This window comes from Lethenteron reissneri, chromosome 8 (assembly GCF_015708825.2).
Source record: "Lethenteron reissneri isolate LAM-NWPU_2019-01 chromosome 8, ASM1570882v1, whole genome shotgun sequence".
Lineage (NCBI taxonomy): Eukaryota > Metazoa > Chordata > Hyperoartia > Petromyzontiformes > Petromyzontidae > Lethenteron > Lethenteron reissneri.
The window spans coordinates 11847480-11864602 of NC_083786.1; the positions used below are offsets into that span (position 1 = coordinate 11847480).

The following is a 17123-nucleotide window of genomic DNA, read 5'->3' on the forward strand; positions in this document are numbered from 1 at the left end:
TTTAAATACTTTTTAAAAACGCTTTAATGAAATGTACCGTGCTAGTAATGGCAGAACTCCACGACTCCAGAAAGTGGCTCTGAGGCTTGCCACAAAGTAAGGGGCCCGTGGTGATTTCGAGTGTGGACAATTAGACCCAAGACGAAACATAACATGTACAAAATAATGTTTAAAAATTATATTTTTATGATAGAATATAGTATTGTCATCAGTATGACATAAGTACACCAAGTTTGCAGTCGATACTACATTGGGAAGTGTATTAAATTTGAGTTACAAGATTTGAGGATATGACAACAACAACAGAGTTAAATAAAAGCGTGTAATAAAAGCGTGTAATAATAACAAAAAAAACTACGATGATCGAAACGTAGTAATTTTTTGTTATTTTTTATAATTTTATTTACTTATCTACGTGACTTTACCGAAAGACCCAAATAATATTAATTCCTGCAGTCACGACAGCTTTAAGTCGATATTTAGTGACGCGAATCTGCAGCGGCGTTGGTGAATGTGGCTGCTGCCGAATCGGCCGCCTTGTGCCCGCCACCACTTCCGGGTTAGAGCCGCCCCAATGGCGGCGCCCTTGGTGATGCGGCTTTCGCCCTCGCTGTGTGGCCGTCTCGCCTTCTCCTTCTCCTCCTTCTCCTCCTCCTCCTCCTCGCTGCGTCTCCCGGCCACGACGACGGGCAGGATCCGCCGCGGGTGCTACCGCAGCAGCAGCAGCGCTAGCAGCAGCAGCAGCAGCAGCTTGTACAGCCACGTGAGAGACGGCTACTCGGAGAGGCCGGAGCTGGACATGGCGCACGTGTGCAGCCACGGCGAGGCGTGGGCGAGCGACGTGGAGGCGCGCAAGGGCGAGCTGGCGGCACGGGACGTGCAGGACATCGTGAGAGACAGACTGACAGACTGTGGATTGCCATGCGAAACGGATGATTTGGTGGTGGTGGTGGTGATGGTGATGCGTTGGCAGTGGTGCACAAATGTACAAGACTCAACGGATTCGTCAATCACACCGTGACCTTAACAGGATCGAAACTTAAGAGGATACATTTATAATACTGTATGCGACGTTTCGGTCAATGGCCCTTCATAGCACGAGCTAAAACACACGGGGAAACAATACACGGTGTTTCAGCAATGGCTCTTCGTGTCACATGAGCTACATCTCCGAGTTTTAAATAGAAAACGAATTTCTTTCCAACTGATTGTTGTGTTTACTTTGTTGTCCTTTCCCCCGCACCGATTACCACGTTTGGCTACGGACGTGCGCGAAAGAAGTTCAACACCGCATCTGGTGCGACGAAGAAAGCCCATGGCCCAAAGCGTCGCTTATTGCCTTCACAAGGCGGTGTGATTAACAACATGTATTGAGTTTTGCCATGATACGACTCCCAATATAATGCATTAAAAGACGAGAGGAGACACGGGCAGAGAGGTGATGACGAGAGTGGAGGCAGTGCAAAGGACGAGTTGTCTGACCCGCACGCGAGATTATTTAACATAAAAAAAAAAACTTGTAACACTTTTCTGTTTGACAACTTGAGCAGGAAAACTCTTAAGCTGACACCAATCTGGCTACTATTTAGAATACAAAACGGTTGACAGCAGCGGATGAGAGACGGGAAACAGCGAGTCAGAGTCGTGTTGAGCGGAACGTCGGGCAGCCCGAGGGCGAGCCACGAGAACATGCCCATGGCATGCATCACATTGCGTTGGAATGCGATCACAATGCAATGATACATGAACAGCAGCCAGGCGTGGATCAGGAAGCATAGGCGAGTGTGGAGGAGCTGCTGACAGGATGTGAAGAGCATGAGTGGTCGTGGTTCTTTCGGCAAAGTCACGTAGAATGGAGATAATAAAATAATAAAATTAAAACAAAATAAAATTAATTTATTATCTCCATTCTACGTGACTTTACCGAAAGAACCAAGAAGATGAATCCCTACAGTCACGAAAGCTTTAAATCGAAGCATGAGTGGTGTCTGGATTATTTTCTCTTAATTTATACCGAATTTTACCGTCGGTGTCTTGCCTTGAGATTAATCAACCACATCTCGTAGAGAGGCAAGTGTAACATTTACGATGAGGGCACGGCTGCGAAAGTATATTTCACATTCGCCTTTCTCTGAGATCCCTTCAACTCTTCGTGACATCTGCCCCATACAGCAGAGGGCAGCACCTCCCCATCCGCTGACACTTTTCCACCCGCTCTGCCTGACACAAGACCAATGACTTCTTAAAACTTTCGTGACTGCTATTTTTATTTTATTCAGGTTAGAACCAGGCTACAGTCTACATTATAGACTGCCAGTACGCTCACTCAGTTGAATAACCATTGCGACAGTCTACATCATAGACTGCCAATATGCTCACCAGTTTAAAAACCAGGCTACAGTCTACATCATAGACTGCCAGTACACTCAGCTTAAAAACCAGGCTACAGTCTACATTATAGACTGCCAGTACACTCCGATTTATAACCAGGCTACATTAGTGGTTTTTTTTATTTTATTATTTTTCAATCTACGTGACTTTACCGAAAGAACCAAATAATACAAAACCAATGCTGTATTTGTATTCTCATGGAGCCTAATCAGTGTATCTTCGCCACGAATTGGGACGCATTAAACGTTGATGTTTTTTGTGCTGGGAGCAGTTTGGTGGGAGTCGGGAAATGAAACGTCGGTTGTTTTTCTCATGCGGGGACGTCACAGATTTCGACATGGAAGCAATTGGAGGACGTGAAAGTTCAAGTGGCATTGCTGGAGGATGAAAAGTCTCTGGTCGCTTCGCAAATCAAACACATTGTGGTGAGTCGATTATGACACTTAGGCTCACTGCTTCCAGTGATATTGTGCCTCCCTGTTCAAGGTTTAGAGACAGTATGTGGCAATTTGCGTTTTGAATGTACTCGAGTACCATATTTGAAGGGCATTCAGGATTATATTGCTTTGTGGACAATGATACGTATAACATGAATATACATGTTTCCGTTTACAATCATTTGTATTTTTTAAAGTAGAATTTTCAGCGTTTGTTAATGTTTTATTGTTTTTGCAGGAAAACAATGAGAGATCTTCCGTCCCTTCGGTAAGTGTTTCGTAAAGTGGCTTCATTGTCATTACAGTTAGTGTACGTTACTGAAACATTTCTTCCATTGTGCAATACGGTGCTACATTTTCATAACCGTATGAACATGTACATCGCACTTAACATGTCGGGTATTGCGAATATAACAGAGTTTCATTGTGTGTGAATTCTTGTAGATGGTAGTTTAGTAATTTTAGCATGAGCAGTTTTAACACCAACTGCCAAGGGGTGTAATGATGCATTATTTAATTGATTCATATCGATTATTAAGCTCATGATATGCGCATTTAATTGTATGTGTAAGAATCCCTGTTCTTCGATTTATGTAAATTGTATGGCATGTGTTCACATGACCCCTCTGACCGCTCACTCAAATACATAATATTACAAAAACGACTCTTGAGTTGAATCGTGACCCTTAAATCACAAAGAATATAATTGAATCACAAGGGCATAAACTACCCCCTAGCATTAATGTCGAAGGCTTTTAAAGACGGTTTACTTCGACTTGTTGTTTAGCCTTGCACCTCATTGTGCCATATACCAACATCTACGTCTGGAATACAGAGTTGCAGCATCAAAATATACCGTCTTTATTAAAACACTGCTATGGCTTCTTGCTTTTGGAACCAAAGACCTTTTTTGCTTTTCAGGCTCATGTCATGCTTGATAGGGCTGTCGGGCTCATTATTGTTCCCGGAAGGCAAATGGATGTCAGTTTAAGGTAGTTTCCTGTTCAAGTTGTCAAACAGAAAAGTGTTTTAAGTTTGTATCGACCAAATTGTTTTCATTGTTTCATGTTGTACATGAAGGCTCTGTCAGTCCACTGCTGGATGAGGGCCTCTCCACGCCTCGATGGTTATGTGGCTTTATGTAGCCATACTTTACCGCACTCGCCGGTGCGGGTGGATGAGGGCTGGGGGGCGTAGACGTGAGAATATTAAAGCACAGTACAACAGCGGCTTTTTCTGCAATGTCTTCGTTGCTTGCAGCCTAACACAGCTTCGCAGGCATCTTTGACAACCTGTTGGTCATGGTAATGGCCCATCCAAATACTTAACAGGCTCAAAATCCCCCCCTAGCTTCTGAGATTTGACGAGATAGTATGTATTCTGGGTGATTTTGTCATAGACATCTCAGCCGTCATTTTAACACGAAAATAATTAATCATAATTCAGCAAACAATGCAGAAATCATTGTGCTTTGCATCCATACTCATTGGCAATGGCGAGAAATAGACAGAAGTTATTGATTTGTTCTCCTGTTTCAGATCCCAGACTACCAGCGCCTACGCACAGAAGGTCGCGAGATCCGTGTGAAACTCAACGTCCTTTACGACCGGATGACTGAGCTGGATGAGAAATTCTACCTCAAAGCTCTGCAGTTGCCCAACCGCACGCACCCCAGCGTGGTACGTCTCCGTTTGCCTCGCTGCCGACTCACATTTTAGTCTCATCTCAGACTGTTCAGCCACCATACCGCAGATCACACCAAATACATTCACTCATTCATACCCACAAGCGTATTCACCCACCCATCCACCCATCCACCCACTCACTAACTCGGTCACATTGCTGGTCAAACCACTTTTCTTTCTGATTTTTTCCTTGCATTGCTCTGCTTTAGAATTCCTTCCCGTCATCTGTTTGTCCAACTCCTTAAAGCCTTGTTCAATTGAAGGAATGTATTAACTCTCATATATTACAACTTACATCGCGCTGTTTTATGCTGACCGCTTGGCTTTCTGGGTGTTTGGGCCTGTGCTCAGCAACTGGAGGTGGAAGCTGCTGGAGCTCTAAGTAGTTGCACTATAAGCAGCCAAACCCTGCAGCCTCTATAGTTTTCATGTGTGCTTCACAGTGGTAGAAAAGTAATCAATTTGTCAATCAGATCTTCACCCGCCATTGTGATATTTCATTCATAGTTTTTTGTTTATTTTCTTTTACTGAAAGACCCAAGTAATATTTCATTAACTAGTCGAGGAAGTGAATTTTAATTAGCTGATATGTACAGTTAGCCGATGCATAGGTCATGTGTTGTGGGATAACTTGTGGTTACTCTCACCTCTTCCAAGAGAACTAGCCATTATGGAAGAATAGACTACACTGCCTGCTAGTGGAACTCTCTTGAAAGCCCTTCCACAAGCAGTGGCCTGAGCAAGACATTGCAGGGTTGCATCTTACATTGTGTCTTTTGAGTAAGCCTGTGTTTGCTATTCCTCTCCTTGTATATACACACACACATTATTTTGCTGATGTATACATAATGATGAGGCTGCAAAACATGCAACCACAGTTGTAATTCTCATTACGCATTTGGTCTATTTCACTGGAGCTGGAGACAGGTGCACTGGGACTGTTGATTTATTTTTGTTTCTATGACAGCCCGTTGGTGATGAGAGCCAAGCCAGGGTGCTGGAAACTGTAGGCCAAAAGCCAGGTAAAATTATGAAAAGTTAATTCCTTCGAGACAACTTTCATTCGTAAACTAATAACACATTACCCATCAAAGCTAGGCCCTGCATTTCATCAATCATAGATCAGCGACTGATTAAACAATCTATGTATATAAATGTAAAATGGGCATATTTATAAATTGTGTATTTCAGTATTTTGTATTTTAAATATATTAAGACTACTGACTATTGAAATATTTTTGTTGCAGAATTTGATTTTAAACCACGTGTACATTTAGACATCGGGGAGAAGTTGGACATAATACGACAGAAGTAAGTACTGGGAAGGGTTACTCCGAGGGCAAGATATTGTTTAGTATTTGTGTTTATCCAAAGCAAATACTCACATTGCCATATATAGCTGTGTTAGCAATGTTAGCAATCTCCACACAAATTTTTCCCATGACCACCTGATGTGTCCATTTGGTATGCAGTGTGGAATCGATTCATTCACCACAGACAGGAGGTCGGGGCAGGGATCGGCACCCAAAATAACAAGAAGAGAATTTTTTTTTAATTCGGTAAAAAAACGAAATATTTCTAGAGCTGCAATGCATGTGAATACGAGAGGCGGTGGTCCTAAATAAATAATGTCACGAAGCAGTCCTTGAAGAGCCGCACGTGGCTCCGGAGCTGCAGGTTGCTAACCCCTTGGGTTTCTGGGGGTGCATTGTCACGTGCCCAACATCCAGCAAACACGCCAGCCATCTCTGATCACTCTTCACGTTGAAACAAAATCGTCATTCTCCACCCTCCACTCACCCCACTCCCCCCCGGCCTTGACGTCCCCCCTCCCGGCGCGTCCCCTCCCGCCTCTGACGCAGGCACCTGTCACACGTGTCGGGGCATCGCTCGTATTATCTGCGAGGCGCGGGCGCGGAGCTGGAACACGCGCTCGCCCACTTTGCCCTCAAGAAGCTCAAGCGACGGGTGAGGATGCTGTGAGGGTCCTTGCTGGATGCCCATCGCGTGGAGTGCTTACACTTGCCCGTTCACCTTGTTTGGAGCTACCAACTCTAACCCCGAAGCGAATCTTTACAGGAAATCTCGAGCGTAACAACGAAACCATACCTCGTTTAGATTTTCACACGGAGTTTAGGCACACCTCAGAAGATAAAGAGACGCTTCTTTTGCTCTGGACAACTGAGCAGTGCCCACGGCAATGGCAAGCGAGCTCGATGCAGCGGCTCGGGAAGCGCCACTTTATTTTTCTCCCACAGAACCTGAGTCACTCCACGCCATGAACATGTCGAGACAGAAGTAGATGACGCGGTGTCATCACATTGTACTGATTGATGTCACGCACACTAAAAGCGTCATCATTCCTTCCCCTGGCTCTGTCAGGACCAGAGCCAGATTCAAATGTCTTGTGAGGACAACGCATCACAGTTTGGTTCTGGCGCAGCTCACGAAGTAGCCAGTGGAAAGCCACCTTGAGGGTACGGGTGGCTCGGCTTGGATGTGACGATGGAAGTTGGGTAAGAGTTCTTCTGGGTTTGGCCTAGATTCATAGTGAATCTAAATGCATCTGCATCTTAAGCCTCTGTACAAATAAATCAAACACAGTATTCTACTATTATTTTTAGTTTACGCTCTATATTACTACCTGCCCGCAACCTGCACCTGACTTTATCTCTTGACAAATCCTTGAATTCTATTTGTAATGCCTTATTTTATTACGAACGTATGAACACTAGATTTTCGATGAATGGCAAAATCATGAGCATGTTGTTTTACTAATGTCTCTCGTGTATGAATGTGTGTGTGTATTTCAGGGTTTCGTCGCCATGTCCGTGCCCGACATGCTCAAAGGCGTTGTTTTTGTAAGTCAGAACATTTACGCTGGTTACGGACAAATAATTAGTTACATCATACTGAGCAACAAATGTGTTTTTGATCTGCAATTCGTTGGTGTAATAGTCCTCAAAAACATCACTTCCAAGCTACCGTGAAATTGAAATGAAACCACATAGGGCTTAACAAATAATTGTAATCAATTGAATCGATCTCATGATTTAGCAATCTTAGTTATATTTTTGCTTGTATCTGCTCTCGCAAGCTTAGTTGTTCTAAGGAATTTTACACAACCTAGGTGCTGTTCATACAACCTTTTAACAGAGGTATTCGAATGAAATCACATTCCATGACAAATATGGGATGTTGTCGTCGGTATGTATAGGTCACACACCTATTTTGTGAAATACACACCTATTCAGACTTGCCTTCCCATAAAATCTCAAATGTTAAGTAAAAAACTGTCTCTTTCATGTTCATTATTTTTATTTTCTACTGAGCTTTCTTATGTGATTCCTTGCGCACGGTTGCAATTTAGTCTGCTCAGTCGGTGTTAGCCGCTGACTCATTCCTGTTGCTCCGTGCCCTCTGTACCGTTCCCGTTCCGCTATAATGTGCACTGATGCCTGCTTTATTGAGGGCGATATTGGCACGTAAAATAAAGATTGATTGAGGTCATCGAGCTGGATTTGAAATCCGAAGGTCGCCGGTTCGATCTCCCAGCATGGCAGTTAAAAAAGTGGTGAAAGTTTCTTCAATCTTCTTGAAGATTCTGTCCACCCAGCAGTATAACTGGGAACACCACAGTCAATTGTCAGATTGCGTGTGGTGGGATAACACGTGAGCACTTCTCCCTATTCCAAGACGTCGAGCCACCGTAAAAGAGTAGGCCAAAAGTACCCTCCAGAGCGGCTGTCCGGAGCGTTCTCGAGTGGAGGCCCTTCTACCAGCAGTGGCATGAGCAAGACATTACAGAGCTGCAGCTTTACCTACCTTGTAGCACTACATTTAAGAAGTACGCACGGAACGTAAATGCATATGTCCCTGTTTTGCTTAAATCCCATGGATACTTGCTATAATAGCACTGGTGTGCCTTGTCATATTGCATAGGGTCTCTTCTCACCCCTAGGAAGGATGTGGAATGTGTCCCAGTGCCAAGACGTCTCAGCTTTACTCAGCTGGACCCTGCCAAATTCAAGGACCTTAACCTGGCCGGTACCTCCGAGGTTGGCATCGCCGGTGAGGCTTCCAGAACTATCCCTAACTATATTCTAAATACTTATTTTCCAGTTGGCATTGCGGTTAGAGCACACAGTTCACAATCAGAGGGTTTCAAGTGTGGGATCAGTTTAGCTCTTAACCCATATCCCTATCATCATCGTCAGCTGTGATATAATCCACTGGCAGATTTAGGCCTCTCCAACCCATCACCATCACAGTCCCGTCATGTAACTATATCGAGCACCTGCACACACACTTATTTCAGCGCTCTATCGAGCGTGTTTCATCCTTTGTCTGCCACTCCACCGCTAGTTTTGACCACCGGCCGTTATCCCGTTGAGAGACGTGGTGTGATGGTGATGTAAACACGTGAGAGCGTGTTTTGTTAAGCAAGTGTAGTTCAGGTTCTCCTGTGTCATTTTCTGCCTCTTGCAGGTTACTTCATGGATCATGCAGTGGAATTGAAGGACCTGCCCTTGAGGTGGATATTCCTTCCTTGACATGTTAAACATACTCTTAGGTTTTTTCTGTAAAGTCACGTAGGTAAAAATAAATAATCAAATAATAAATAATAAAACTAATAGAAATAATACAAATAAATAATTATTTTACTTATATTATTTTTTCTATTATTTTTATTATTAATTTTTGATTATTTCTTTTTACCTACGAGACTTTACCGAAAAAACCTAAGAGTAAGAATCCTTGCAGTCACGAAAGCTTCAAATCTAATGTTAGGAAACATACATTTAGACTGCATTCTACTTTACTGTTTATCCGTGGCATCGCTGCACGGTCGTCCTGCTTTAAGTGCTCCACCTTGGCAACGCATTTTACGGGAACACCTTTGTCTGCGTGGGTTTTGGAAGGCTGGATATTTCATGACGTGGTCGTTGTGTGGACGCTGCTCCTTCTGCAGGATAGTTTGCCGCAGCACTTGCTACAGAGCCGAGACAGAGACTGGCAAGGAGACGTGGGGCCTCTACCGCGTGCATCACTTTACCAAGGTGTGCTCGAGTTTCAGTGCAACCCACTGCCAACACTAACGATCCACCAACTAACACACGAACCCTCTCCCTACCTGCACACCTGATGAAAGTGTGCCCGAGTTTCAGTGCAGCCCACTGACAACGCTAATGATCCACCAACTAACACACGAACCCTCTCCTCGCCTGCACACCTGATGAAGGCGTGCCTGAGTTTAAGTGCAGCCCACTGACAATTCATAATAAAGGCTTTTGGGTTAGAGCGCGTATACATACATGTTTCATTAACCCACCACCCGAGACATCCAATTAGTAAGGTTTGTCACGTAAACAAAACGTGCCATTTAGTTACGAGTTCAGCCCACCGCTTGTGTGTTGAAGAGTAAACGCACAACATTTACAATTTGAGTATGACGTCTCACTGGTGATGACAAGCAGCTTCAGCAGACGATTTGCCAGAATTGATGACGGGTTACAACACGTATATATTTACGCGATATAACTCAAAATCTTTATTATTAATATTGATCGTGAGGCTATGTGTTAAACTAACACGCTAACCCCATCTCCCAGCCTGCACAGTTCAGCATTCTGCTTCTTTCAATGTAGAAAGCCGAGCTTGGCAAAAACGGTTTTTTGTTTTGCAGTCGTCTTTTTAGTGACGACTATGACCAAATCACCAAACATGTACGCCCAACCTCATCAGATTTCGGAAGCTAGGCCGGATGGAGTTTGGAGAGTGCTTGGATGCATGACCACCATGCACAGCAGGTTCTTTATTATTGGTTGCTATGGGATATGCGTTGGGCAGCAGATGGCAATGCAGCAAAATCCATTGTTTACTATAATTCTGTGCTTCCATATCGACGCTTCACACCTGTGTTGAGTAGTAAATTTAAATCAAATATCCCCCAAGACCCACAGAGCATTGGGAGACCCTCATCTAGCAGTAGATTCACAGGAAGGGGTTGCACATAAACTCCTTCACCCCCGGTGTAAATCACGCAACACACCGCACTGCGAACTGCTGGTGTCTTGTTGGACTTCCCTGTGAACCTGCCGGGTCGCGTGTGTCTGCAGGTGGAGATGTTTGGGGTGACGGCTGCCGAAAGTGGAAACGAAAGCAATGCTCTCCTAGATGAGTTCCTCTCCATCCAGAAGGAGATCTACTCTGACCTGGGCCTGCACTACAAGTGAGGCTACTTGTGGCAAGGGCTGATCGTCGTGTGATCGTGTTTAGCATAAGTATTAAATAATATTTGTTATGCAAACTGAAACTTAAAACGTCTTAGAATTTGTAATGTGCACGGTTTTAGGACAGCAATTGCCAAAGCGCTGTGGTCCTATCTCGCAGTGGCTAGGAGATGTTGACTACCTCGCCTGGTATACAGGAGGTTGTGGGTTCGATCCTGTATATTTGGAGTTTGCATGTTCTCCCTGTGGTCACGTGGATTTATATATATATAACAAATTGTTCAGAGATGTTTGGCCAACTCCCTAATGAATGTTTACATAGCTAAGGTGTGCCTCGCACTGTCTGCGTATAATGACACGATGCTGTGCTATTGGCAAGGAGGAGTGATCCTAGAGCCAATTCAAGTGGCATCTTTTATTGTATCCACACTCAGGAGACACATTTTACATGGCCTAGAAAAAGTGTTTATCATATATCGATTAAATTACATGTTTCATTCATAGCTCCAACTTAGGTAAAGTAAGAAAAATATGAATTATAATATCTGGCATTTTTGTTTTTGTCCAGGCACTGTTTAACTGGTCTTAAAACATCAATTTGCTAAACTAGAGAATTGTCACCGATAGCTGCCCACATTTGAACTCGGGGGTTTTTGAGTCGTGCTTCGGAAGTGCTCTCAGCCCTGAGCCACCCCGACCACCTTCACTCAGTTTGATTTCAACGACGTTTGCCGCATGAGTGTCCTTGTTGGTTCGTTTCAGGGTTTTGGATATGCCGACAGAGGAGTTGGGCCTTCCCGCTTACCGTAAATACGACATTGAGGCCTGGATGCCAGGCCGTGAAAAGTTTGGCGAGGTTTGTGGAGTCTCCCAACGGAAAATGTAACAAATGTAAAAACAATGGGCCTCTAAAGTGACAACAGTGATGTGTGTAGAGTACAAACTGTTCATATTTTGAGACTATATAAAGAGTACGTAATGAGTTCACACCTAAACAGTCATGTGTGTGCAGTACCCTAAAGTGGTGGATCCTTACACCTGCGTATCTTTCACGTAAGCAGTATTCCATCAGGGTGTCACACTTGCTACACTTTCTAAAATATAATTGAATAACTTCCAAAGAATCTGAAGATAGTATTGTCAAATTGAATTTGACACTATAGTGTGTGGTTACCTTAGGGATTGGAGCAAGGTTCTCCCGTGTGTTCCCGTACTGTTGTAATGAACTACCCTTCTAAGAACCACCCGTAAATATTGCATAGCTTCATTATGTATTTCCTGGGAGATGGCTGGGTGACTGAGAGGCCAACGCTGAGCTAGTACCACTGAAATCTTGGGTTCAAATCCAGGTAATCACCTTTGTTTAAACCAGGTTCTCAAGTCTTAGTGTGAGTTGCTGTTCTAAGCATCAATGACTGCACATACACAAAATAAAAACATTCCATTAAATTTGGTTTTGCATTAATTGGGATAAAATCCAGCCCTGCAGATTGAAAATATTGGTTTGACTGTCATCCTACAATCATTCCTCTCGGTTTAAGGGTGGGCGTGAATTGATTATTTGTCTCATGACATGACACCAATAGCACAATCAGGGGAAATTACAGCAACAAAAAAAGAATCAAATTATGATTAATTTAGTGGTGATGTATGCTCATTTGATAATTACATTTCCTCTGGCTGTTGCAGATATCAAGTACCTCCAACTGCACAGACTACCAGAGTCGGAGACTTCATATCAAGTACTTTGATTCGTCAAGGAATCTTAAATATGCCCACACGGTAAACAAAACATGCCTTTGTCATTGCACTCGTGTTTATTGATGCACCAGTACCAATTGTTAATCTGACTGTTAATGCGGTGGATTCTATTGCTTATTTGACAATTTTTGCAAAGTGATTACAAAAAATATATCCAGTTTTTAGTGTGAATTATTGTTTTGTTTTTTCACCTTTGGCAGGTGAATGGGACAGCATGCGCAGTGCCACGATTACTCATCGCTATCCTTGAGACATACCAAATGAAGGTAACATTTATAATGTTTGCCTTTAAAAAGAGAAGGGTTATCCCCATTGTGCTATCGGCATCGTGTCCTGAGATGAATAATCATTGACGAGCTCTCACAGACGACAAGTTCATCGCCCACTCTTAGAGAACGTCCCGCAGAAGGGAGTCTCACGGAACTGCTGCTGAGCTCCGATGTCTTTCCACACTAGGAGGAGCGGCACTTCCTCACCCACACTCAACAACAGAGATTGACGTTATGCTCATGTTCGTAAAATATTTACTTTTTATTTTAAATTAGCCAAATTTTGTGTAAAATTAAATTCAATGCAATGTTTTTAATGTGCAGTCTTTGGTAACCGAGTCCATAAATTCACTGAACCCAGTCTAACCACTGGCAGCTGACTGTATTTGAAAACAGTATTCATAGTAACGAACTTGGCGATCTCGGCTATGAGCTATCCTGCCACACACATGAAGGCAAAATTAGTATTTAAGGCCATGAAGAATATACACATTAGACTATACTTGAGCATAATGACATCTTCAGTCTGCTCTTGCCAAACACTTGTCAAACTATTCCTCAGCCTCCAGGGCATTAGTTTAGAGGCTAGCTGTTTAACATTAAAGCAACTGGCGAAGAAGCTTCTGGAAATTGAGTACAGGTACACGCAAAGGATGATGGGAATGTCACGGAAGGATGGGGTAAATAACTTGGGATGTTTGTAATGGAATGTGGCGAGAAAGTGTCGCAGGTGTTACGGAAAAGGAGATTGAGGTGATGGGTGGTATGTGTGCAGGGTCAAGGAGGGTGGGTGATTGTGACGGAAATGTAATAGGCACCCAGAGGTTATTGACCTCCCGATTCCCTGCACCCCGATTAGCACGGTTGGCTACGTACTGTGCGAAAGAAGTTCAACATACTACATATGACCAAGGGGGAAGCTAGAGCCATGCGGTGAGACACAAGCGCAGATCTTGAAGGTTGGATGCTGACTTAACAGGATCTAGCAGAAGGGAGAAAAGGAGCGGCAGTGCCTTGGCATCGGTTAAACTCTCCGTGAGGACCCCTGTGCTTTTACCTGACCAATACAGCTGTTCTTTGTTACAACATCACCATCTGTGAGTGGATCAGCCACTGCTTGTTTTGTGTGTATTGTCCGCCTGGTTAACCTCGAAAGCTGGACTGTTGTTCATGTTTGGTCATGGTGTGAGAATGGTTGATCGAGCTTTTTTTTGTAGTGTTAGGTTATTTACTAAGGCATTATGCACTGGATGATTCATGCGTTAAAAGTAATCCCCGAGTAAATTACTTGTAGAATTCAATATAATTGAGCTTTGATCGAAGATGTCAAAGGCTTCAATGTAAATGTATTTCAGTCTCCGTAGATAGCTTGTGCGCCGTGCGGACGCTTGAGTGTGCGTGTGTAAGATGTAATTTCAGTCTCTTAGCAGTCCCAAAGGCTATATGTTTCTGGGGAGTAGTGGCACAGTGATTCGTGCACACGAACGTGGCCACCTCGGTTCAATTTCCCAGCCATGATGCACAACATCGGTGACGAGTAGTAACTGAACCTGTCAGTGGAAAATCACCAGTGGTTATCCTATAGAAAGACTCACCCCCACCATAGGAGTGTAGAATTTCAATCACTTCTGGCCGCAAATAGAATTTGAATGCTGTCCCTTGCTGAATTGAACATGAATCTACTTCATATTTTTACCTAGAACCGCACTTTGTCCAACAGTCGACAACATCCACTCGTGATGCAGACGATGCTTAACGTTACGGTTAATCCACCGGCAGCGATAGCCACGGACGGTTTGCCGGATTCACACCGAGGACCTCTGCAACGAGCTGCTTAACGCCGTTAACGGCCGGGCCCCATCAATTGCCACCCCCCCCCCCCCACCGCCGCCACCGGCGTCTCACCGCTCCGCTCCACAGGACGGCCGCGTCCGGGTGCCGCCAGCGCTGCAGCCCCTGCTGGAGGCGGAGGTGATCGGGAAGCCGGCGACCACCCCGCTGCACTACATCGGCACCAACCGCAGGAGACCGGCCAAGGACGACTGAGCCGCCTGCAAGTGCCACGCACCGGTGGCAGGAGCCAGCGAAACCGCGACAGCGACGTCCGGTGGGGGGAGGTGCCGGGGCGTTTAAAGCTCGTGTGCGAGCGAGCTCGGCGGTGCGACGATGCGGAATTCGCCAGCTCCGAGCCACGAGCATGGGAATTTGGGACCATTGGACCATTGTGTTGCTTTGTACCAGGTGTGGACATTAGGTACGGCAGTGGGGTAGCTATAGAGCAGTCGTTCTTAACCTGGGGTGCACGCACCCTGCCTAGGGGTGTGAGGCATGCTGGATTTTTTTGGAAGGTAAATCATGAAAACACAAATTGAAGCACGGGCATGTAAGTACAACTACGTTGTTTCTTCAAACCTATATGTATTAACATAAAAAATACAATTGAGAAACGAAAGGGGTGCAAGGCTGCAGTAAAGGTTAAGAACAACTGCTGTAGAGTGTGGTGCAGGTGGTGGAAATGCACCAAGGGCCCCCAGGCCAGAGGAGCCCAGAAGCCCCACTACAAATACAGGAGAAATTGTACCCGGGGTGGCCGAGGTAAGATCTTACACGAGGCGGCTCCATGCCGCTGGCCCTGGAGTAATTCTAATAGAAATGCCCTTCTCGGCGAGTTTTGTTCACCGTGCTAACGTTACCGATGTGTTTCCCTGCAGGAATGTTCCTGCCAACAAAGAGTGAACTTGGCTGCAAAATACTTTTGAAATCTCAACGTATGAGAAATGTATTATTTAAGTTAATAAATTAACTACAGCAGTAAAACAGGCAAGATTTCCCCCACTTTATTCAACTAGAGGCACAGACGACAACATTGTGCTTTGATTTATTGATAAGTAAATTTATTAAGAACACGCTTAAAGCCTTCCTACAACGATGCAAGTGCGTTCCGTATGCAACGATTATTCGGATGTTACATCTGTCGGGGCTACCACAAAAAACACGACTCCTACTAGAAACGCTAGAACATAAACACGTGTCTGCTAAAAACATAAAAGACCAAGTGATCCTTGTCGGAGCAACTTGGGCCCTTGCAGTGTCGGGTGGCACTCAGTATCGCTCGGAGGCTCGGAAAATCTGTGACCCTGCCTCCCCATCTTCTGGTTGGGTTCCCACCCCTTTATTTGTACCAATTGTCCTCTGTTCCAGCTTAGCTTTGGCTTTTAGTTACAGTAGAGGTATTTATACCAGAGTCTACAAAACGTATTATAAATGTCCTGTGAACCGTACTAGTGTGTAGGTTTTGTCAATCATGCAACCTAGCCCTTCGATGGGTTTTCAGTTTGGCGACGTAAATATTGAGTTCCTGAAGAGAAAAACGTCAGGCACTGTACCCAACTACACATCGCGAAAACCAATCTGAGAGCTGCCCTGCGCACTAGCTTCTCAAACGATGACACGGAACCACGTTCGATAATTAATAGAACGTATCGTTTCATTGTACTTGAGACTAAACATTGCTATATTGGGCACCTCGATTACATTGACCATGTTCCAAAGGAAACTACAACAAACCAAGTGGCTGTTGTGCTACCCGACACGATTTTGAAGCTTTGTTAGCGAGCAATCTCCCTCGTTCTGCAATGCCAGCACTGGCGACATCACTGCGACACGACACCACTCTTGCATGCTCCTTCGAGTCACTTTAAAAGTGTCTTTCTCGTCGACAAAGCTTCAAAGTTGTATCGGAGAGCTCAACTCGCAACCAAGGTACTTGCCTACAAAGTAAAGAACCGAGTATTTTTCGAGTCGTGTCTTCGAATACCAAAGTTAGGTTGGAACAGACGTTGCACGAACGATCGAGATTAAAATGTTTGTGCCGGGTGGATGAAGCGGTCTGTGACCTTGAATGACCTCCCCCCTCAATTACTTGTGCAACACTGAACCCCTGGGAGAGCCTCCCGCAGACACAACACCACCGCTCGGAAAATAAATTACACTCACCCACATCACACTACTGCCGACAGCACTCTCTAGTAAAGGTTATGGTCGAGAACAACACGAACGTGTAAACACCCAGGACCTTGTCATAACTTAGGGCTTCTAATTCCTGGCAGCAACCCAATGGTAAATGCAGTCACGTGTTCGTAAGTAACCCGTTTACACCCGCACGTTTTGTTTTCATTCTTAAGCAAAAGCCAAATATACATTTTTCTTTTCGTCGAGTCATTGCAAACTTTTAACGTGGGTCGAATCGGGGAGCTTCCTTCTTGAATTGTACAAATATAGTAAAAAAACAATTGTTAATTTGTTAACCTTCGACTCTCGTCTGATTAAATTATTTCAACAAAACTA

At 44.4% G+C, this 17123-nt stretch overlaps 1 protein-coding gene across 1 annotated transcript; it reads left to right on the forward strand.

Moving 5' to 3' along the window:
- Positions 1 to 556: 556 nt before the first annotated feature.
- Positions 557 to 17123, forward strand: SARS2 (seryl-tRNA synthetase 2, mitochondrial). The gene is given in 17 exon segments (XM_061580229.1): positions 557 to 889; positions 2721 to 2816; positions 3067 to 3096; positions 4367 to 4507; positions 5481 to 5535; positions 5761 to 5824; positions 6376 to 6481; positions 7327 to 7374; positions 8475 to 8519; positions 8521 to 8584; positions 9002 to 9047; positions 9486 to 9573; positions 10633 to 10745; positions 11509 to 11602; positions 12436 to 12528; positions 12708 to 12773; positions 14697 to 17123. Coding segments are annotated over 17 exon segments (1590 nt in total). The 5' UTR covers positions 557 to 574; the 3' UTR covers positions 14823 to 17123.